Source organism: Myxine glutinosa, chromosome 9, assembly GCF_964187855.1.
Source record: "Myxine glutinosa chromosome 9, kmMyxGlut1.1, whole genome shotgun sequence".
Taxonomy (NCBI): domain Eukaryota; kingdom Metazoa; phylum Chordata; class Myxini; order Myxiniformes; family Myxinidae; genus Myxine; species Myxine glutinosa.
This window is the reverse complement of record NC_136269.1, coordinates 98807545-98832445: the sequence shown is the minus strand read 5'-3', so window position 1 is coordinate 98832445 and position 24901 is coordinate 98807545. Positions and strand designations below refer to the sequence as shown.

Below are 24901 nucleotides of genomic sequence, written 5' to 3'. Positions count from 1 at the left end.
TCTCGGACCCAGACTCGACTGGATCATCCATAGTTGGGCTGCTTTCCAAAGCCTGAGTTAGTTTTTCTGGGAGTGCTGGGTGAATGTACCTCAATGGAAGACACATGCCTTCCTCGAGATGCCAGCCATGAGATAAAGGAGACGGTGGCGCATCAGGTTTTTCGTAGTTGAGCAACACGTAGGTTTGATAGTTCACTCTCTTGACTTTCAAATCGTGGGATTCTTTGTCTGGTGGAAGCCGCAGTATTGATTTCCTTTTCATTTGTCGCCACTTCCTGGCCCGAGCATCACACAGAGTGGTACTTTGTTTGTCCTTGTATATGTACCGTATGGTGTACAGCGTCATATGATCAAGCACCTGCTGAGGGACCGGTAGGTGTTTCCCTACTTCACTGAGGAACGCTCTAGCTTCAGGTGAAGTGGATGATATGTCGAAGATGGTTTTCTTCCCATGTCCAAAGAATGCTGCTGTTGTGTCTGAGCCGCTGTGGACGTGAAGAGGAACTATGATATCTGCTATTTCCTTCGGGCAGAAAGCTGTACAATCTATGAACTGCTTTTTGTACTTCATTGCGAGCACCCCTTCAGTTCTATGAGCAACATACGATGCCAATACAAGCACGTCCGTATCTTCTGCGTCGATGATAACAGGTGTTTCTATTCCAGCTTTACGTATTTGTGAGTAGATGAAGAACATGCATGTGTCTGCTTCTAACTGTTCACACTGGAAGTCTGTAACAGGCAAACCTGTCGATAGATTGACACATGTGGGCCCGACGCAGTACACAAATTCAGTGTTAGAATAGTTTCGGTACAACACGCTGAACTCGTTTCTGAGAAAGATCTGTAGGTGCTGCTTGTTTGTTGCATTGTGGAAGAAGTCTTGAAATCCTTTGGCAGATGGGAATTTGTCCGACTGCTTGAAAAATACATTCTTGGAGCCATCTGAAAATCCATAAGTGCTTTTTCGAAGCTTGCGTTCGCTATCCTTGACGGTCAGGGAAACATCATATCTGTCATTGACAAACACAACTTGTGATGCATATTTATGTCTGCTCATAATGACGGCGAACACCTTCGATGCGTAGTCTCCCCAGGTGTAGGAAATTCCATCAGCCTTTTCCCTGTCTTCTACCGATGGCGTAGACAAACGCCATATAAATCCCATGTCCAGGATCGCCGTGTACTTGTCTGGTGTTGGTTCCAACGCATGTAGCTTGAATTTTTCTACCAACTTAGATTTTTGCACTTTTTTCATGGTGCCGTTGATATTGAATATTGGCAGACATTCATCTGTGACTCGGTACGACATTATCTCTGACAAGGTGAAATTTTCGGTGTCATTTTCAGCAAGTGAGACAACTGCTGCCATCGCTCTGTTCTCCATTGCGTCTGACTTCATGATGCGCTCGCCAGTCTTGACTGAAGGTGGGTTGCTGAAGTTCCGTCTCAAATTCCTGTGAATGGTTGCATGGAAAGGTTTGTTGCTGCTGAACATTCTGTCTTCACAGAATGCCTTCAAGCATTTCTCGCCATCGGTGTGGACCGATTCAAAATCTTGAATGAGGTCATCAGAAGCTACCATTCCAGACTGTAGTGACTTCAAGACCTTGTTTTCTTCATTGAAAGGGTCACAGCCGAATTCAGTGATGCAGTTGTTAATATCTTGTACAGCTTGTTCGTCTTCCTTCATGCGAGTGGGAGCATTTTCACTGTGATGTCGTTTTGATTCTGATGTGCTGGCAAGATCATGCAGTGAGGATCGGACTCTATTAACATTGTTAGCATTTCGGGAATGTGACAGCAGCATCTTTTCGTTCTTCAAAATTTTGAGCCAGCCAGCTTTCATCTTTGAACCCTTGTTCATTGTCATCTCGATCCAGAGATCCAATGGCAAACATGAGTAAGGCTTTCCCGACATGGATTGAGCAAATAAGCCATCTCGCATGTATTGTGCTACATCCTCTGGGAGGGATTCCATTTCCAGCCAATACTCAACCAACCACCGTCCATATTTATCGTTGTCATAAATCTGGATCCATGGTAGCATTAAACGTAATGTCGACTTGAATTGTTCCCAGTTCTGGATTCTCAACGCATGCAGATTCATCATCAATATTTCAGTCATCTCCATAAATGTGATCCAGTACTTTGCCATTGAACCACCGGACTCCTCAATTCTATTGAACTCATCTGCCACCAATGAAATAACCTCTTGGTTGGCTTCCAGAAGTGCATAACATTCCTGCCGTTCTTCTGCTGTTGAGGAAGGATTCCGCAGGACAGTCAAGTGAGCTTCAAGTTCATCTGAGATGCTTCCCCCATTCTGTAGTGACTGTTGTATGATTCTTCTCAGCAGAGTTTCATACATCAATCGGAGACATCGTATGCTCCTCTTGTAGTGTTTGCCCCGTAATGCCTGGTCCACAGACCCTTCTGCAATAACATCTGCCGCAACGAGGATGTCAGACAAGCCAGACCCGTGAAAACGCTTATTCATGGCAGAAATGTAAGACATGTGAATATGAAATGGGCCCATAGAAGGCAACACGACACTGAATTTATCAGGGTGTTCGTATCTCATTTGCACTATCAAGGCATACACTGGTTGATCTCCTACCAACTGGATGAAGGGCATGTTCTTTTTGCCTGCTGCATCAACCATCCGGCACATTATTTCGTGCACTACAGATTTTCCAGGAGGATTTGGAAAAGTCAAGAAGTAATACGGCTTGCTTTTGACAACATGCGGCTGAACTGTTGACTGGAAACCTGCAAATCCCCCAACTGTTTGACTGCATGGTGCAGGTGGTGTATGAGTCTCATCTAGACGTGCCATGGCATGAATGAGTCCTCGCTGCCTCTGGACTTTAGTATCTGAAGGAGTAATGTCAACACCTGTTCGCATACTTGGAGCTCCACGCTGGACAGTCTTGTAAGGATGGACTTTATGCTGATCGATGCAAAGATGCTTCATTTCTTTAGACTTGGGAATTGTTAATTCTGGGGCCGATTCCTCTGGAGCATGAACCAAATCAAGTGGCTGGACAAACATAACATTTGTACGGTGTGAAGTGTTCGCGCCAGTTAGCGTGTCCTCAGAAAAGTCATCATTGTCCATTACTGCTGTCCCTGGCATACCCAGTGCAAGCTCCTCTGGACATGCTTTGTTCTGCTCAATATCGTACTTGGCCCAAGCATCATAGAGATGTAGCACGTCTTTGTAGCTGATCCCAATTGAGAATTTTTTCAATAACTCGACAAGTTCCCGGCTTCTGGTTAGTCCGTGTATCATAACAGACAACCTTGTTCCAAATGAAGTTCGTTTGCCTGTCATATATGAAGAGAGCAAGGCAGTCAAAGCGATAACTGCAGAGTCGTCATCCTCCATATCAAGGTCACGCTGAGGTTTTGAAGACTTTAGACGGGAAATGAGCTGTTTCAGTAGGCTGCTTGTTTCGTCCTCATTGAGTAAATCGTCAATGTGAGGTGGCCAGATCATTGGCGATACTTTTGCTGCTTCAGCTCTAATTCGTTGTGCTACAATTGAGACGAGTTGGTCATCAGTTGCACCTAGGCAATTTACAGCAGCTTCTATGTATGTTCCACCAGCTGACGTGTCAAAAACCATTGAGCTCTTGTTTTTTGTAACTCTTTCGTGGAAACCAATTTGGTCGCTGAATTCCGTTTGGAGCATAGATTTTATTGTGCTAGACTTCACAGTGTTCACAGTCATGCCAAAGTTCACCAGCATTTGCGTGTAGTCTTGTAGAAGGCTCTGTAGTGTTCGGAGTTCATGTCTTTCAAAAATTACAGTGCGCACATGTTTGAAAAACATTTGACGTACTTCTGCCAGTCGTACATTGTGCATGTGCAAATGTTGATCATTATAATCATGGACTTTGATGTATTTCGTCCAACATGACCGATGGTAGCGGATCTCTGTGGCAAATGGATCTGACGTGGAATCAATCAGTGTCAAAATGCGATCCCGCATATTCTCGTCGTCCAGATGGACTGTGTGACCTTTGAAGACATGCCATGCATCCATTTGTTGCATGATGTGCCACTTGTCCCGTCCAGGGTGTTTCAGGTCTTCTCCCTTCATACACCAAATACACAAATGTTTGTCTTGTATAATACCGGTTTGTGATCGTGATTGTCTCTGAGCGCAAGATGGTCCAGGTGCTTCGTCAGCTACATCATCGCTGCGAGAGATTTCTGTTTCAAAACATTTCTTTTGTCGCTTTAGTGCCTGCTCCAATTTATAGTTACTGGCCAGTTGAACTTTACACAGTTTGTGGAAATATATTCCAGCTGGTCCATTGTGCCATGGCACTGCATCAAAGACTTGACCATATTTGTCCAATCCTCTCCATCGTTCTGCTTGTTGTTGGAGATGCTGCCAGGCTTCTGGGCTTAAGCTACTCTTTTCCTCATCACAATGCTTATGACAGAGGATACACTCACTGGAGCTTGATAGTCCTGGAGGCTGGTCCTCATCTTCACTCTTTCTCTTCTTTCCTTGAATGGGTGGTGTCGCCATGGTATACTCTGCAATGAAAAATAAAACCTATTACTTACTGTACATACCGTACATCAGACAGCATGATATGAATGATGTTAATACTTAACTGAACTTAAATATTGAACAGGACAGATCTTTATCTTTTAAAGAAAGGGACTTAACTAATATTTTAACTATTATTAGTTGAATATACTTAACTGTAATGCCTTGATCCATTGTCCACCCTGGTACTCCCTGGAAATTAATACTAACAACTACCTGTGAACAAATACCTGTGAAACTTAATCAAACCATCTTGTAGATAAGGCAGCAATCTTGGTTCGTTACCTGCTCAAAAAGTCATTCATAGTAACAATAAGGTTATAAATGAAAACACTAGTCATGTAAAACTGTATTTAGACGCCAGCGATGAATCTATGGTATGCACAATTATGAACATATACAATACATGGTTTTTTGCAGCGGCCATCTTGGATTTTGGTCAACATTAATCATTTAATATCATTTTAAGTCACAATATCACTTGACTGATGTAAGATGCAAGATCTGGGCCCAGAAAAACCCACATATGGACACCCAATATGTATATGTAGCATTCACGTAGGCGGAAATATGCCCGATTTCGCGGTTTTGGCGGATATCTTGGATTTTGTCCTCTGGCCGAGTTAGCCCGCATTTTAAAAAAAGATACCCAAGCTTATTTTTTTATATATATTTTTATCTTTCGAAATCAACCTTCAAACCTTGATCACGGGAAAATGGTCACGAACTCTATTGGGAGCTCCCCTACTAAGTCCCACTGATGTGAGATAATGTAACAACACTTCAGTAATAATGTGATGTAATATACGGTGCACAAAATAATGGGGGCATGCTAAGGTGTGATACCATAAAATAAATGGTAACAATTTCACAAACTATTTATTTGGGTACCTTTTAAATCAACACATGTTAACAATAACAATAATGTCCCATTATTACCTACACCACCGTAAGTGGAGGAAGTTATGTATTCACCCCTGTTTGTTTGTCTGTAAGCAGGATATCTCAAAAAGTTGTGGACGGATTCGGACGAAACTTAGAGGACATGTTGGGTGTTTAACAAGGACAAATTGAATTGATTTTGGTGAAGATCTGGATCAAGATCCGAATACGAAAATTATTTAGAAATTTTGAAGTAATTCTTGAGCATTATAGATGGGGCCAAAAACAATATATAGCACAATATCTCAAAAAGTTGTGGAAGGGTTATGACAAAACCCGGTGAATGAGTTGGGTATATGACAAGAAAAAGCCGATTAAATTTTGGTTGAGGTCCAGATACAGACCTGGCCTAACAGTGGAATACAAAATGTAAACTGTTCAAACTAACACGTTACATTAGTTTTTAGTGCCTGTTGTTTGTGTCATTTATGACATCCTTAAAAACAGTAAGTTTCCGATTGGTTCACGAGTTATCAAACAGAGTGACCACAATATTCGTAATGGGTGTGTGTCTGTCTGCAGCATAACTACCCGATGATATCATCCGGTCTTGATGAAACTTGGGTGGGAGGTTGATATCATGATCTAGTTGTGTCCTGCCTAGAGTGGGCGTATTGCGCCCATTGTGGGTGGAGCCATGCCCGAAAAAGATGTCTTTTTAGGGGATAATCGAGTTCAAGCTACATCTTCTCCGAGGGGTTTGGTGGAATCTGACAGGGGTTTCGTTATTTGGTTAGGCCAATGTCATGTGTCTAGCCCCACTGAGCTCGATTTTTCATTTTCGCCCCAAGGTCAAGGTCACAAGGTCACGAAATTTAGAAAATTCGATTTTTGATGGTTTTATTACATTGTTCACTTCCTGATAGGGTGAAATGTCATTAAAAAAAACAAAAAAAAAACACCTTTAGAGGCCATTTTTCCCCGCAAGCGGGGGTTGGTCCTTTTTCAGGAACTGTGGTTGTTGTTGTTTTTTCGGTCCCCTTTTTGAAGCAATGTTTTACGGCCGGATGCCCTTCCTGACGCCAACCCTTTTTGCCGCCTTTAACGACAAGCAGGGAATTACCAGTGAACTGGTACTCAATTAGCCGACCTCGGAAGGATGACAGGCTGAGTCAACCCCCCTGGCGTTAATTCAGCGATTGACCGGGATTCGAACCCAGGATCCTAGGATCCTAAGCCGGCACCCTAGCCGCTAGCCCAACACCAGGGATACGTCAACGTACATGATTTTATATTATCACATACATCATGAAATACAAGTTTTCCAACAAATTTCAGAATCTTCGACCTTTGACCTTTGACGGTCACAAAGGTCAAATTTTCAAAGTTGTCGGAATGGAACCGAATTTTCGGTATTGTGTAGCCAACTAACCTCATAACTGATTATACATTATTTACTATCTCATTACAAGGTCAGTAACCTTTGTTTTGACATTTCAAGGTCAAATTTTCAAAGTTGTCGGAATCGAACCAAATTTTCGGTATTGTGTAGCTAACTAACCTCAAAACTGATTATACATTATTTTCTATCTCATTTCAAGGTCAGTAACCTTCGTTTTGACATTTCAAGGACGCAAAGGTCAAATTTTCAAAGTTGTCGGAATCGAACTAAATTTTCGGTATTGTGTAGCTAACTAGTCTCATAACAGATAATACATTCCTATTTATGTATTTTCAATGTCGTTTTTGACTTTTAAAGGTCACAAAGGACGGCCATTTCAAAGTAGTCCGTCCTTTGTCATTGAATACTGCTCGCTCGTGAACCATCGTCGTCTCCTGACTTGTTTGGAATGATTTTCAGTTTTCTTTGACTGCCAGACAGACAGAGTAAAAATATTATCTCACTCCTTTCTGCGCATGTGCAGTGGGGATAAATTCTGATCCAATAAATGGCAAACCTGTCTTCCGATTTGTGATCAAAATATAACATTTGATTTAAATAAGTTGTTTCTCGATCATAAACTGACAATCTTCAACTGATGAGATAGATGGACAGATGGATTGACGGATATGAACCAATTGCTTAATTCCACTTTTTGCTTCGTGTGTGCGGGTAAAAACAAGGCTGACCCAATCTCTACCAAAGTTTGCATACGTGTCTGTTCGTACCAAGGGTCTGGTAATGGGCACAATATGGCAGAACATGCATAAATGAAGCAAGCCTGCAGATAATTGCTGCAACTCATACATACGACGATCAATTATTGCATCATCGTTTATAATCCATCGTCAGCCAACATGTTCAGGCATTATAAGGGAGTTCTGACAATGGATTAATTTCTATGTTTAAAACATCCCAGAGGTGATATAGTGGAGATGCAGTCGGTCCAGAAACATTGCAGACCATGGAAGGGTATGAATACCATCCATTTGTAAAAATATAAATCGTCACTTATACAAATGTGTAGACACGCAATCATCGTCGGAAATCCATACAGGTTCATAATTTCGATGAGATCAGCTTATTCATGTACACTTCAGACATTTTTTTTGTATACATAGTCAAGGCTCGTGGAAGAGCTAGTACAGCAAACAGATCAGGACGCAACAGACAAAAACAGGACACAAAACACTCATGCATGGGTTGGAGAAAATGGATACAGAAGGAAACTCCAAGGAAGGAAAACTCCAAAGGGGGAAAAGTCCAACTCCAAGGAGGGAGAACTGGAAGGAGGAGGGATTTAGATGGGGTTAATGAGGCTAGTGGTACGTGCTGCTTCCTTGCTTGATGCTCAGCATTTAAAAAGAATAGAGCACCGACAATCAACCATAGGTTGGCAACCATTGTGCAAGCTTGATGGCCTCTTCCTGCATTGAATTTCATTGTAAGGATTTGCTCATATTTATTTATTTACCAGATGTAGTCAATTTCAGTTTTTATTTTACCTTTTATCCCTTTTTAAAAGGTGCTCACTTGTTCCTAATAAAATAAGACTATGCAATGCACTCTTACACATTTAACAAAGTATAATTTAAAGACGAATAACACGAACTATGTATGTACAATGTGATTGGGGTATTACAGAGTAAAGACATGCACTTTATTGTTGAAGCAGTAGCAGAAAAACGAGTACTTTTCTTTCCGTGTTCAATGCAATGCAGGTCGTACAACTCCAGCAACCTACTTGATGATCTCAAGATCTTGTACCGGACAGCTGGCCTGCAGGACAAGGGTGTCACTTTCATATTTACAGACAGTGACATAAAGGAAGAATCATTTTTGGAATACCTGAACAACGTGTTGTCCTCGGGTGAGGTGAGATCCCTGTTAGAATTTTTCTACTGTCTACTAGGCTTAAGCCAGGTGTTGGCTTAGTGGTTAGGGTGCTGGCTTGGGATACTAGGATCCTGGGTTCGAATCCCGGTCGATCGCTGAATTAACGCCAAGGGGGTTGACTCAGCCTGTCATCCTTCCGAGGTCGGCAAATTGAGTACCAGCTTGCTGGGATGAATGATCTCGGTGTGTACCCCGATTTAGAATAGGTACACCGTATCCCTGCGCATCGTAAGAGGTGACCAAGGGTTGGCGTCAGGAAGGGCATCCGGCCATAAAAACATTGCCTCAAACAGGGTACCATGATTGTCGTGGGGCCTGCAAGGCTAACCCCCGCTCCAGCGGGGAAAATGGCCTTAAAACGATCATTCATTCATATTCATTCATTCATTCTACTAGGCCTTCTTCATGGTAAAATTGCAGTTCATAGTCATAGCAAAGGTATTTAACCTTGATATGTTGATACACCTAACCTGTGACTTGTCAGCTTGGATGCGCCCGATTCTGTAAGATATTTGAAACAAAGCAGAATTGAATCCACTTGGCATACTTGGTTGCAGACCCACCTGGAACACACACAGTACCCTACCTCGGTAATTGAAGTAGGGTGCTGAAATTAATTTGGTCATTAATCGCCTCTGAGCTGTTTAGTCACAGATTTTGAACCCATGTCGCATCAAACCCAACCAAAACTGGCCGTCCTGGTGTTTGGCGGATGCTGCATCTTAGAGTCCTCCTGATGGGGTTGTCAAGCCAGGTGTTTCTTCTGCATTCTTCAAAAATAGCAATTCCATTGTGTGCTGAAACCATGACTAAATTTCCTTCCTACATATTTTTTATTCTTCTTCTTCGTTATCTTCTTCTTCTTCTTTTGTATGCAACGCAAGGCTGCAGGTAGAATCTTTTGCTGGGGGTGCAGCTATGCTGTTGATGTAGTGCCCTCTGTACGTTAGGACAGCAATTTGCAATTTGTTCAGTGTGCCGGTGATAACTCGCCTACTCTTGACGAAGGACACCATGGGATTTTCAACATCCACCAACGTTATGCTAGCAGACTGGACGCCCAGTTTAACATCCATCCAAGGGACGTCATGCACATTGATTGATCAACCTGCCTGTGAAACACAGGTAGACAGTATGCCAATAAGGTTTTGCAAAGATCGAATGCATTAGATTAATTAAGGGGATGTGGTTAAGGTACAACCATGATTGGCCAAATAATATCTTACAGTCTAAGTTTCTTGTATCCAAGGTCACTTCAGATTTGACCTGGGGTGTTTTGTTCTCGGAACTAATAAACTTATATACACTACCTGTCAAAAGTTTTCGAACACCTCAATTTTTCCAGTTTTTATTGAAATTTACGCAGTTTAATGTCTCAATGTACTCTGAAATTAAGCATGGAACAAATAAACAATTGGAGATAAAAAGAAATCATAGAATAATTTTGTTTTACAAAATTTAATTTAAATTTTTGACTCAGCAAGGTAGCCACCTTTTGCAGATATAACCGCCGAACACACTCGTGGCATTCTTTCTACAATGGAAATCAAATATTGTTTGGGAAGTTCTTCCCAACACTGTTGCAAAGTTCCCACAAATGTGTTGCACTTGTAGGTTGCTTTGCCATCACCCTTCTGTCCAGTTCATCCCAAACCAGCTCGATGGGGTTGAAGTCTGGAGACTGTGCTGGCCATTCCATGATTTGAAGCCTACCGTCTTGTTCTTTTCCTCGAAGGTAGTTTTGACATAGCCTGCAGGTGTGTTTAGGGTCATTATCTTGCTGTAGGATCAACCCCTGACCATCTTGGCGTATACCAGAGGGTATTGCATGGCGCTGCAAAATGCCGTGGTAGCCCTTTTGGTTCAGGGTGCCAGTCACTCTATGCAAGTCGCCGACTCTGGATCCAGCAAAAGAGCCCCAGACCATCATGCTTCCTCCTCCATGTTTGACAGTTGGTGTCACACACTGAGGAACCATCCTTTCGCCTCCTCGACGGCGTACAAAAACCCTGCGTGATGAACCAAATATTTCAAATTTTGATTCATTGGTCCATAAGACCTTCTTCCAGTCTTCAGTAGTCCACTGGTGGTGCTTCATGGCCCAGGCAAACCTCTTTTTCTTGTTTTGCCATCTTAGCAATGGCTTTCTTACTGCCACTCGACCTGTCAAACCTGCAGCTCGACGTCTTCTCTTCACAGTTGAAACTGAGACTTGCTTACTTCGACCAATGTTAAGCTGTGCTTGAAGCTGTTGTCCTGTGAGCCGCCTATCACGCAAGCTGTTGACTCTCAGAAACTTGTCTTCTGATTCTGTTGTGGCTTTGAGTCTGCTAAACCTCTTCCTGTCAGAGTTTCCTCCAGTTTCCAATATACTACTTCCTGCAGTGCAATATTGTCCAAATAATGCTTCAGAGGGAGTAATAACAGTCTGTTCCAACACTGCTTTTATACAGACAGGGGGTTTGTAATCAAGTAATCAGCAGAGGTTGGGACACCTGTAGGAATTGTTTGCATCAACTTTCAAGGCTTAATTTACTTACATTGCTGCAGAAAAGCTGTAAGTTGTTAACCCATTACTTGTTCCCTGAAGAAGGCCTTTTTTACAATATAACTGCAATTTACTTTATTTTCCCGTTTTTGCTAACCAAAACTTTTTTTAAACCTCGAGCAGTTTACTGCTTACCTTTGTACCATTTCAGCTTATTCTGCGTAAATGTAGTTTGTAAACTGCGTAAATTTTAAATAAAAACCGGAAAAATTGAGGTGTTCTAAAACTTTTGACCGGTAGTGTATATTACAAAAGCAATACTTCTGCAACTTTTCAAAGTTTTCTCCGACTTTGAACACACACTCATCCCATTGGAATTTGACCTTTCTTGCGTCTTCTTTAATATGTCTTCCTTCAGCTTTCATATGTCTGCATAATTATTTAGGATGTGTACCAAACACATGCCAGACCCCATTTTTCATAATCTCATTCATCAAAACCTCTTGCCCCCAAGGTGTCTTTAGTACAGAAGTCTTTTAGAGGCAAGCGTCAACATACTGTGTCAATCATCTGCAACTTTTCACAGGCTTGATGTTTTGCAGTTGACCATCAATTCCATATGATTTGCTGTTCTAACCCCTTTGTTACCTCACTCGCCGCCATCTCGATTCTCAACACGTATGTTAAAGCAGAAAACACGTCGTGATGGGGATTGGTCACCAACACTATAAACCAAGTTTCCTCGGAAATTTTATTTTCATACTTCTTTCTTCGGCGATCACTCGTAGCCGAGTATGATCGTTTTCCAGTTCACGAGTTGTGGGTCTGCAGGTGGCTAAAGAAGCCGATCTTCAAGCAGCAAATCCTGTTGCAGTGAGGGAACTTGTTTCCAGGTGGAAGGGGATTGGCTGTTTTGTTTTCTTGTCTTTCTTTTCTCCTCCTCCTCTTATCCTCAACTGCTTGTTGACGTATTTCATACTTCACTCTGCATGTTATAAACAAAAAATCATGGTCAAAAGTAAAACACAATTGGAGCCATTTCTAATTTAGCACAGATGTATGGAACTTATATCCATCGATATTTGGCTGAAATCCAGAAATTGCAGATTAGGTTTAGTTCATCAGCCATTGATGCTTTTTTGTATGAATGTTGCGCAAGCGGAATTTTGGTTTAGAATATAAAAACTCAGCTTCATGGCAATTTGTGGTCCGTTAGTAAGATTAATATTCCACCGATGGAAACATTCAAGCCGATGTCCGCAGATTACTTGTGGGGTGTATTCGAAATATGGATAGCTAAAGTTTATGAAGTCACATGGAACTTGTTTTAAACGTTTTTTTAAGTTTGTTGAAATATCCATTCCCAATTTTTCACATCATCAGTCCATGTTTTGAATTAGCTGTCATGTATACATTTGGCATACGAGGTCTGGGTCAACCTTCAAAGTCTGGTGCTGAAACCCAGACAAGATATGAAGAAACCATCTAAAGGAAGAATATTGGGAGACGAAGCCAATAACTGTTTGAATTTTTTTTGTACCTTCATGTAAATTATTCATCACGGTATATTTTAGCAAGCAAGCCATTTTTAGTATGTAATTATAATGTACAAGTAAATTGGTGTTTTGTATGTACCAGCGATGAGTTTTGATTGCTCTCAAGAAAAAAGTCACACCGCTGATTCCTTAATAGTTTTGCCCTCCATAGGTGTTAAATTTGTTCTCCCGGGAAGAGCTGGAGGAATTGATCAGTGAGCTGATGCCGACAACGCGTCGTGAGATCTCTCGCCGTGCAACTCCCGAGGCAATGCTGGACTTCTTCATGGCACGTGCACAGCGCAACCTGCATGTGGTGCTGTGCATGTCACCTGCGGGAAAGCAATTCAGAGCACGCACTCTCCGCTTCCCTGCCCTAATTTCAGGCTGCACTATGGACTGGTTCAGCCGTTGGCCAAAAGATGCTCTAGTGGCTGGTAAGTCGAGCCTGTCGGTGTATCTCTTAATCAGAAATGTATATTTGGTCCACTGGATTAGCAACGTTGCTCCTCAGCAGCTATCATATACAGTGTACTAACAGGTACCCACAGAACATCCGCACAATGTATAATGTGTCTTCAAGTCCACAAGTCACCCCTCCTCCCTCACAAACCCCAAATTATCAACCCCCCTCTCATACCCCAAGTTTCAACCCCCTTCCCCCAATATGAAGGCTTCAATCACCTACCCACTCCAAGCCTTTCAAACCCCTCCTTGGTCCCGTCCACCATTAATCCCCACCCACCACAACTCCTCAATCACCCCCCTCCTCCCCAACCGACATTCCCCAACCCCCTTCCACTCCCAAATTGATTACATATTTGCTCCACCCCACCCCCCCCGTCAAAACCCCAACTCTGTCCTCTTCTCTCCCTAGGGGATGGGGAGTAGGGGATGGAGAAGAGAGGGAGGAGGTGAGTAGAGGGGGGGGGGGGGAGGTGTGAGAGGAGAGGTTGGGAGGAGATGGGAGAGGGGAGAGAGATGAAGCGGGAGAGGGAGCAGAGGATGATCAACTACGCCAACCCCAAGTGCTCAAAAGTCATCTACCCACTCCACCCCTCCCTCCCCACCTCAGTTAAACCAAAGTTCTCGAAAGTTCGCACCCCCTTTCACCAAACATATTCTACCATATAAAACAGTCAGTTTGTGTGTTTGTACAGATGTCTGTCCCCCTTTGTAGATGTCTGTCCCCCTTTGTAGATGTCTGTCCCCCTTTGTAGATGTCTGTCCCCCTTTGTAGATGTCTGTCCCCCTTTGTAGATGTCTGTCCCCCTTTGTAGATGTCTGTCCCCCTTTGTAGATGTCTGTCCCCCTTCGTAGATGTCTGTCCCCCTTCGTAGATGTCTGTCCCCCTTCGTAGATGTCTGTCCCCCTTCGTAGATGTCTGTCCCCCTTCGTAGATGTCTGTCCCCCTTCGTAGATGTCTGTCCCCCTTCGTAGATGTCTGTCCCCCTTCGTAGATGTCTGTCCCCCTTTGTAGATGTCTGTCCCCCTTCGTAGATGTCTGTCCCCCTTCGTAGATGTCTGTCCCCCTTCGTAGATGTCTGTCCCCCTTCGTAGATGTCTGTCCCCCTTCGTAGATGTCTGTCCCCCTTCGTAGATGTCTGTCCCCCTTCGTAGATGTCTGTCCCCTTTTCGTAAGGGTTGGTTTTAAAGGCCAATCTTTTAACACGAATGTGTGTTCACTACGGTCTATTTTTGAGGATAAAACAAACTCGAAAAACATTTTCCATAAAAGAGTAATTAAGTCTCTTCTATTGGAATTGTAGACGGTGGCTTGCAAACCGAGCCTCAAGGGCAGAAGCGTTTAAAAAGAATAACAATAAACACAAGGCGCATGGATATGAAATTCGCTGCACGTGATGTGCAACGTGCACAGAGTAAAATGAGTGTTCATTTACATCTTTAAGATGACTAATAAATTAATAAAATAACTAATAACTAATAAATAAAGAAGATATAAGCGCACTTGACACTAGGCCGAGGCTTCAGACTTTGGCACGCTCACGAGGCTGCACCGTCGAATAAACTGTTCCAACCCATCATATTTGACGGGCTTTTTACTCGTATGATTGTATTACAGCAGAGTGTTACAATGTTACAGTACTCAGACAGCCTGGTGTTGGCTTATCCTCCTCTTAAGGATAAACAAGACTTCATTGCAATCCAGGGTCAGTATAATAACACACCTTACAAATACCATTGTGTGTATTAAGAACCGTGGTTTGTGTAGAAGAAGATTGAAAATGTGCACTGGCCAGCTAAGCTAAGAAAAATCAGCAAACCTCAATCCACCTCTCTACTTGCACTTGCACTACAATGCAAGACTACCCCTGAAATCTACCACAATTCAGGGCATGGTGTTAGCGAAGGTGACACGTTTTGAGAAGGTGATAAAAAAAATAGTTGTGAATTTGTCGTTGATCATCAACGTTCGTATGTAGCATATGACTGAGGATTACCATCAGCGATTTCAGTAGTGCGGCTTGGCCACTGATGTAGTGATGTAGTGCCCCTTGTAGATTAGAGCAGAAATTTGGTAGTTGTTGAGAATGCCAGCGAAAGCTCGCCTACTCTTCGGGAAGGACACCATGGGATATTTAACGTCCACCAACTAATGCCAACAGATGGGACAACCAGTTTAATGTCCATCCGAGGGACGGCACACACATTGATGAATCATCCAGCCTGTGAAACACCAGGATGACTGTTTATAGCTGGGTCGGGATTCAAACTCAGGCTAGACAGCTTAGAGGCGAATATGCTTACCTGTCGGCCATCCTTCAAACTCAGTTGTGAATTAATACATCTGCATATTTCCACTATCCCAATAACTTTGGGAGTATTATACTGTATACCAAACAAGACTTCATTTTACAATGATCGAACACTCACAGAGGAACTTGCACACCACATAAATCGAATGCAGGACAAAGACATGATGAGACATCAGTATATACTTGTATTTATTACAGGGACATCAGTAGACAATCGACAAATACAGAGTATATAAGATTTAATTGAGCCTGGTGTTGGCTTAGTGGTTGGGGTGCCGGCTTGGGATCCTAGGATCCTGGGTTAGAATTCCGGTCGATCGCTGAATTAACGCCAGGGGGGTTGACTCAGCCTGTCATCCTTCCGAGGTCCGCAAATTGAGTACCAGCTCACTGGTAATTGGGGCATGCATCAGCGGTACAAACACTCTTCCAGAAAAATGATGCAACCAGCAGCTACAGGCTGCATACGAAAACAACAACAACAAAATTTAATGGGATTTAGACCTGGCTTTCGAGCATCATAAGCCAATGGTTTTGATGGAAACACCAAACAGGCCAAATCAAATACCAAATGTGACTTGCTTATTCTCTTCTCCAGTGTCTGAACATTTCTTGTCATCCTTTGAGATGGATTGTTCTCCTGTCATCAAGAACGAAGTTGTGCATTGCATGGGAGTTATCCAGGATGGGGTGGCAGAGAAATGTGCTGAGTACTTTGAAAGGTAATTCCATATGAAAGCAGGATATTGAGTTTACAAGCCATCTTCATCACTTTGCAGGCCTGTGGATATAATGGAAGCAAATAAGGGAATATTAGGTGATATCGATCCTTGAGCAATGGGAACCTTGAAGAATTTGCCACCATGTAAAAATACAAAATCGTATTCTGTTATTAACAAATGTTTCATTTTATGCCTCATACAAATCAGTCCTATTTTGCAGATATCGCCGTGTCACCCACATTACACCAAAGTTATACTTGTCCTTCATTCAAGGATACAAATCCATCTACATGGAGAAGCTCCTGTCTTTGCGAATGCTCACAGACAAGTAGGTGTAATAAAAATTGGTTGACCCCCTTCAACACCTCCAACCCACACCAATCTCATGAACAACATGACCATGTCAACTGATGCTGTTTAAAGATATTTCATATGAATAGTGAATTTAAAACTTCATTATAGTAAAAAAAAGTTTGATATTTTTGATTATTATTTTGTTTTCGATGTTCCTTGAATATGACCACTGCTTTGATGTCTATGCTTGACATTAACAGATAGTTAATGCTAACCTGTGCATGTATCTTGCAAGAATGAGCACTGGGCTGGAAAAGTTAAAGGAAGCATCAGATACGGTGGCTGCGCTGAGCAAAGAGCTGGAGACAAAGGAGAAGGAGCTCCAAGCAGCGAATGAGAATGCAGATTTGGTATGGAGAAGAGCTGTTGCTTTAAATAAAAATCGTTTCTGGGATTCAGACTACTTGTACAGTTGCATGCCAGAATCACTTTATTTAGTTTTACCTCCATATGAGTGCACTTGGTCATTTACAGAATGTTTATTGGTGGGTTTTCTTTATCGTAAAGATGAATACATTTTGCTCATATATGAACCTAAACTTGGCAAATGCAGTGATGTAGCCTACTGCCAGCAAAGTATAATATATCAGCGTAACAGAAATATATACACACACACACTGGGTTAGACATAATCCGTGGCTGGTGCTCACCATTAAAGCCAGGAGGTGCCTTGATTCAATATATATATATATATATATATATATATATATATATATATATATATATATATATATATATATATATATATATATATATATATATATATATATATATATCAGTTACGACGCGATTTCATACCAGCAGTGGTGAACCGCCATTTAGTTATCCCATCCAGCTGTGCTGTACCTTAATGGGAGCGATAAGTACCATCTGCCACATGGCACATTATCTCTGGTATCCACTCATTATATGGAATCGCCTGGATGCAGCCGGGAGCAACCAATCCAAATATATCTTCAGTTATCCAGCTTTCAATGAGCGCACGTAATGACGTCACTGCCATGTACATATGCTCTGCCTGTCAAGCTCTCAAAAGAACCTTCCGACAGGGTTCCCGGCTGCATCCAGGCGATTCCATATAATGAGTGGATACCAGAGATAATGTGCCATGTGGCAGATGGTACTTATCGCTCCCATTAAGGTACAGCATAGCTGGATGGGATACCTTCATGGCGGTTCACCACTGATGGTATGAAATCGCGTAGTAACTGGTATATAACCGAAAAGGTTTTCAGAGTCATAAGTGTATGCAGGACTCACTGCGTTGCCCTGATGAGCCCCAAAAGGGCAAAACCAGGTCGGTAACTGTGAGTTTTACATACCCTTATGACAGTATCTAAATGAACTAAGATCAAAATTCTGCTCTGTCGGAGGGTTCTCTTGAGAGCTTGACAGGCAGAGCGTATGTACATGGCAGCAGTGACGTCATTACGTGCGCTCATTGAAAGCTGGAGAACTGAAAATATATATATATATATATATATGTATATATATATATATATATATATATATATATATATATATATATATATATATATATATGTATATATATATATATATATATATATATATATATATATATATATATATATATATATATATATATATACATATATATTGTTACAGACGCGGTTTTGGATGTTAGTTTACCGAGCGGTTTGGTATGACCGCGTCTGCACAGTTTACCCGATTCCACTCGAACGTTGACTAAGTCACGCTATGCTAAATCAATTAAGGAAAGGACACAACGGCTGGGTTAGATGACACGACACCAGGGGTACAGTTCTCAAGACCTCCGGAGGAGGTTATAATATTTGTATGCAGAGCGTTGAGATTACAAGGACAAGAGGTACAGCATAGGAAGGTAGGCACTTAGACACACTTATCTTAAATCCTGACAGACCACAGATAAACGGGACAAGACTGACTCACACAGGGATTGATGGCAAGGAAGGGCAGGTAGTCGCTGTACAGCACAAGGTGCACCTTGGCTCAGGGACAGGATAGCGCGGTCCAAAAGATGCAGGGAGGTATCGTCGCGCTGGAGGTGGCGTCTGGTTTTCTTCAAGCTGGGGGCGCATCTCACGTCACCTCCGGTAAGTGGCTGCGTATATCCGGCGGGGAGTGACACGCCCTCGGCTCGTTAGCTCCGCCCCAGATGGAATCGGCCCGCCGCTTCTTATTGGGTGCGGGGGGTTACCGGGCTCCGCCCTTGACGAGGAGCTGACAGTCAGCCCCTGCGTGGTAACCCCGTCGGAGCACATGGGCAATGGCGGCTAACCAAGCCGGAGTGAGGACGCACACTCCCCGCGCCGCGCCGCCCCCCTCTGTTGTTGTAGTTGTTGTTGTAGTTCCATGAGATGATGGGAGGATGCGGAGATGAGGTTGTGGGGAGGTATTGGGAGGTCCTAAACTCACTACTGGTGCCATACAATCACATTCTGGTGCAACGAAGAGTCAGAATTAATGGAAACGAGTCCTTAACTGACATAGACTAAGAATAACTAGCAAGATGTCCTATAGTTGTCTACGTGAGATGCGGTGAACCTGGGCACGACATTTAATGAGGGAAAAAGGGGAAGGTCGGCTCTACAGAGTGTTGTTTACAGACAATGGGACTAGGGAATGGGGGATTGGGGAGTATTGGGGAAATAGGGGAATATTTACAAGCGGATATGGATGGAGGCCAAATCCCATATCCGCAACATTGCACCCTTCTCTACCTCGGGGCGTCCCGACCCGATAAATCTTTACCTACTTTAGTGTGGCACTCAGATGTAGTTCCCTCTACTATTAACTCTACCCTGAGTGCGACAGTTTTACAGATGTTCACAAATGAGTAAATATGTCCCCCTGCGACGTTGCACCCTTCTCCTCACAGAAACACACCCACAGGATAACCGAATCGCGGAAAGAATCCTCAAACTAAACATACAGCCGGTAGGGAGCATTATTTACACAAGACTACACTGATATTTACACTACGATCCAGGACCTGTTTTTGGAGGAACACATGCAGATGTTATGCATAGAGAGAGAGCACGCATGCCAGCATCGATACACCAACCCACGAGTGCGCTGTGGCCTTACGGCCTTTAATAATGTGCAGAGCACCCCATCCAAGCACCAAAAGCACCACCCCATCATGTACAGTCAGCACCATCCGGTGCACCAATTAAGTGTTTATAGTCACCGGTGGTGTCGCAGCCGGCCGATGTTCTGCCGCTGGTCTTGCCTTGGAGCCCACTTGGTGTTCTGACTTCCTTCAAAAATAAAGAAAGGCGCCAACCGCGTCCATTTCTAAATTGTGGCCGTCAGGGGGCCAACTATTAGTGGTTCACCTGTATGGCATAGGTGCCACGTTGACCCATAGGTCCATCAACGGGTGGTGCTTGGCCGCAAAAGAACTGCGGTCCATGGTGGGCGGCCACAAACATTGCGGTCCATATGGTGTATCGATCCCGGCAGCAAGCAGCGAAAGTGCAGGCCCACAACTGCGGAGCCAGCACCTCTCTCTCCTCTCTCTCTGCCCCAAAGCCAGATCCTCGGAGGTGGGAGACAAAAGAAGAAGACAAGTGAGTAAGGTGGTAAGGGCGCAAGAGTGCATGCAATACAAGGTAATGCACACTGGGGGCACATGGGAACCAGGTGAGACAGGTACGTTCCTACCGTACGCCCCCCCCCCCCCCCCACCAGGTAACCTACATGGCCCCTCCCTTACCCCTTACTGTATCCACAAAACACAACACTACCCATAAACATCTACTTTACAAATCAACAAACGTCCCTACTGTCTTCCCCGTTCCTCCCATAAACCAAATTCGTCTTCTCTCCCTCCTAACCAATCAAATTTGCCATTTTCAACTCTCATCAAAATTTGCCATCTCCAACTCAACATCATAATTTGCCATCACCAATTCATCATCAGTCCCTCCTAGGGAGGGAGAGATGGAATCACCCCAATGTCTCATCCACGTCGTGATGCGTCTCACCAATCCACACAGCAATTCTTATTTCCTGCACACAGAACAAAGAAAACACAGGTGTGGAGTCATCATCCTCACCTCAGGTAAGTGGCTGCGTATGGTGCGACAGGTTCATCAATCCTAACTATTTCCTAAATGACTTTAACAACTTTACATTACCCGGGGTCTTTCTCCTGCCAAACCATTGGCCCTCTTACACTATGGGTTCTAAAAACCAATTCCCATTGACTAAACTGTGGTGCTTTTCAATTTGGGGTCTCACTCCCCCGATTCATCTCCCGGTGCCTTCGCACAATTTCTGGACCGCGACGTGTAGCTCTCCCAGCAGGTCTACCCACCTGCACACCTCCACCACTGCAGTTGCCTCCGAGCTTACCTGCTCCTTACCCTAACCTAACTACCTGGGGAAGGCCCTCTGGCGCTCTCCCCACTCGGTGCCCTCTCTGGCACTGGGCTACCCGGGTCCGTCCTCCGGATCCTCGGGCCCCATCCACAACTCTACCGGCTCCCAGAGCCCACCTGCGGCCTCACCTGGCCGACATCCTCACAGTGGTGGAGTGCCCAAACCAACTACACACACTAACAGGCTACACGCCCAGCCATTTCCACAACACTAATGCACCCATCCACAATACCATTCTGCAACCGCACCACAAATGCCAATATCCAACCACAATTTACCTATACCCTCTACCTAACACTTACACTACCCGCCCCGGGTACTCGTGAAAGGGGTCCACTCTTCCCCCATCCACAGCTTCGCACCATGCACACCACTCCGTACCACTTACTCCAACTCTCTCCACACCAGTCATTCTCTGCTCCATATATTCCACACACCTGCACTTGCACACCTGTGCTCTCACACCTGGTGCCACCTGCACCCTTCTCTCCCCAAGCGCATTCGCGCTGATCCACAACACTCACTACTCATACACTGCTCCACACACCTGTCCAGCTGCACACCTGTGCAATCACACCTGTTCAATTCTCGCACACACGGCATCATCTCAGCTAACTACTCCCCTCTGAAACTTGCGCTTCCCAGTCGTCCCTTTAAACTATTGCGCTCCCACGTCATTATCATCCACACTAAACTACCTGCGTCCCCACTACAGGTATCAGTCACTAACTAACCTTAACGTCACCTAATGTCATCTTCGCTAGATCCCTATCAATATAACCTAACCCACCCGGGCTAGTTTTCATTGCCATACACCCCATAATCTATAGCGCATTTGCCCCACTTTTGTGAGGGATGACAGAATTGCCATCCCACCACATCGGGCATCTCCCACTGCCAATTTTGCACATCAAATTTCAACAAATCAAAAATTTGCCAATCACTGCCCATCATCTGCCAATCATTTCTGCCAATCCTTTGCCAATCATCAAATTTTGTTTTTTTTTGCTAATTTTGGGTCCAAAACACTAACCTCATCACACAGTCTACTCACTAATGCCTCTCGGTGCGCCAATTTACTTCTAAAGCTCGGCTGCGTACAGCCAAGCCATGAATGCGGGTTGTTCTGTGCCAGCGGCTGGGTGCGTCCCGCATTCGGGGCAGGGACGGGGGCTTACCCGGCCCGAGACCCCACGCACCATCTCGGCACGGAGCCATCCCATGGCCCGATCTCGACCTGCCGGTATGCCTCAACAAAAAGTGGTCGCCATGACGACCCTTCCTATCCAGCTGCCCGCTCCGCCTAGTGGAGCACGGACGCGGCCGTTCAAAGCGAGGCCCGGCACGCACCGAGGGCCCGATTCGGCTATAAGTCGTTCTAAACTCTACCCCGGTTACCGTCGATGCTTCACCTGCATGCTTACACCCCGCAGCCCGTTCCTTGCTCACACATCCAGCCGTCTCCATGCTCCTCGTACCTTTCCTTACACACCCAGGTACTCTCATTCCACTCACAGACTTGGTCACACACCTGACCACCGAACACCTTGGCACACATTCGTCGCTCGCACACCTCACCAACACACCTCTTCGCGCCCCCTCCTCCGTCACCTCCTCTGTGACAATCACAGGTGTGCTCTCACTCGCACACCCAACCACGTGCCTCACTACCAATTCCAGCGTGCATTCCCACACACGCTCTACCATTCCAGGTGTGCTTCCTTTCTCACCTGTCACCACCAACTCACGCTCCGTGTCACTCGTATGACTCTCACCTCCACTCTTGACAATGCACTCACCCTTACTCCCGACAGCGCACTCTTTCCTCATGCACCCGTCCGTTACACACCTCTCTCGCGCACACTCTCCCGTTACACCCTCTGTAACACTCACCACAGGTGTACACTCTTCCTTTACACCCTCCGTAACACTCCTCACTACGCGCTCCCATGTGCTCCCTCGCACACGCGCTACGACCGACTCACTCTCGCCAGCACCCTCACTCCTTGGCACGCACTTTTTCCTCACACACCCCAGAGTCGGACTTTCTCGCACACCTCCTTTTTCGCACACCAGACCTGTCGCACACTTCACCAACGGCCTCTCACGAACACCCGGGTCCATCTCGACCCCCAAGCTTCTTAAATCACCTGGCGCATCATACGCACGACCATATTGGTCACCACTTACACCGGGTCCTCTTCCTCTTCGCTTCTGCTCCATCACCTGCGAATCCCTCATCCGGTTAATGAGCACATCATCACGATCCAAACACAGACTTTGGACCAATTCTTTTACCTCCTCTTTTATCTCTTTCTTATCCTCTCTCCGTCGCTTCTTAATTTCGCTCACCCCTTCTTCCACTTCTTCTAATTTCTGCTTCACCTCTTTTATTTCCCGGTACGTCTCCTCAAGCTCGTCCTCCAAGGCTACCTTGACCGTTTCCATGTGCATCCTCACATGCCGGTCCTTCGTCTCCATTACCTCTATCACCTCGTCCAACCTCGTTGTCAGTCCCTCACGTACCATCTGACATTCCCTCTTCGTCGCTACCAAGTCATTTTTTAGGTCATTTTGTGTCGCTTTTAACCCTCCTATTACCGCTGTGTTCTTCTTTACCTGGTCCGTTAGTTGTTTTTGTCCCTCCGTCAGCTGTTCCACCTCCTGCGTCAGGTCCTCTATGCCCCCTTGCAATTTTACAGTCCCCTTTCTCACCTCCTTCTCCATGCGCTCCTTACAGTGCCTCACCTCCTCGCGCACTCCTCCGACCTCCTCACTCACACCTCTTCTGATCTCTTCTCCCATCACTTGCATCTCCTGCCCAGATGCCACCCTCATCTGCTCCATTTCCTCCCTGTGAGCATCCAGTTTGGTTTCTACCCCCATTCTGACCTCCTCTATCTGCTGCCCCATTTGTTTAACTTCCCTTTCCGCTTGGTCCCTCATGTCTCTCAATTTGCCTTCCATACTGTTTTCTAACCCCTCTAACCCATTTTTCACTCCCTCTATCCCATTGTCTAACCCCTCTAATTTCTTGTCTAATCCCTCACCGGTACCCCTCGCTTCGTCCCTCATTGCCCCCATTTGGCCCTCTAATCGCTCACTATCAGCCCTCAATCCCACAATTTGGTTTCCCAATTGCTGACGATTAGCCCTCATCTCGTCCTTCATTTCTTCACCCGACTTAACCATAAAGGCCTTTATTTGTTCCATAAATAGGCCCCAATCCATCGGCGGCGCTACCACGGGCGCGGTCGCCGTGGCCATGTGCGAGGCGCCATTTTGCGCGCCCGCAACCCCGTGCGCGACGACGCTATTTTGCGAATCTGCTACCCTCACTGCTTCGCTCTCCTCTTGTCCCTCATTTTGGTCCTGGATCGACCCTGCCTCACTCTCTTCTACCGGAACCCAGCCGTCTTGGTCTGCCATAGCGCGACTTTCAAAATTCGGGTTTTTTTTTTTTTTTTGTAAAACACAATTAAATTTCGCTGTTATAATTTCGAGCGCGTAAAACGCGCTCCGGATCGAATCCCACTTCCCGACACCAAATGTTACAGACGCGGTTTTGGATGTTAGTTTACCGAGCGGTTTGGTATGACCGCGTCTGCACAGTTTACCCGATTCCACTCGAACGTTGACTAAGTTGCGCTATGCTAAATCAATTAAGGAAAGGACACAACGGCTGGGTTAGATGACACGACACCAGGGGTACAGTTCTCAAGACCTCCGGAGGAGGTTATAATATTTGTATGCAGAGCGTTGAGATTACAAGGACAAGAGGTACAGCATAGGAAGGTAGGCACTTAGACACACTTATCTTATTCCCGACAGACCACAGATAAACGGG

At 44.7% G+C, this 24901-nt stretch overlaps 1 protein-coding gene across 1 annotated transcript in view; it reads left to right on the top strand.

Moving 5' to 3' along the window:
- Positions 1-24901, top strand: part of DNAH5 (dynein axonemal heavy chain 5) — a 335447-nt gene that overhangs the window by 210115 nt on the left and 100431 nt on the right. Inside the window, exons 56-60 of the mRNA XM_078785114.1 lie at positions 8615-8768; positions 12985-13249; positions 16188-16311; positions 16532-16639; positions 16901-17015. Coding sequence (XP_078641240.1) covers positions 8615-8768; positions 12985-13249; positions 16188-16311; positions 16532-16639; positions 16901-17015 — 766 coding nt within the window. The remainder of the gene's footprint in view (positions 1-8614; positions 8769-12984; positions 13250-16187; positions 16312-16531; positions 16640-16900; positions 17016-24901) is intronic.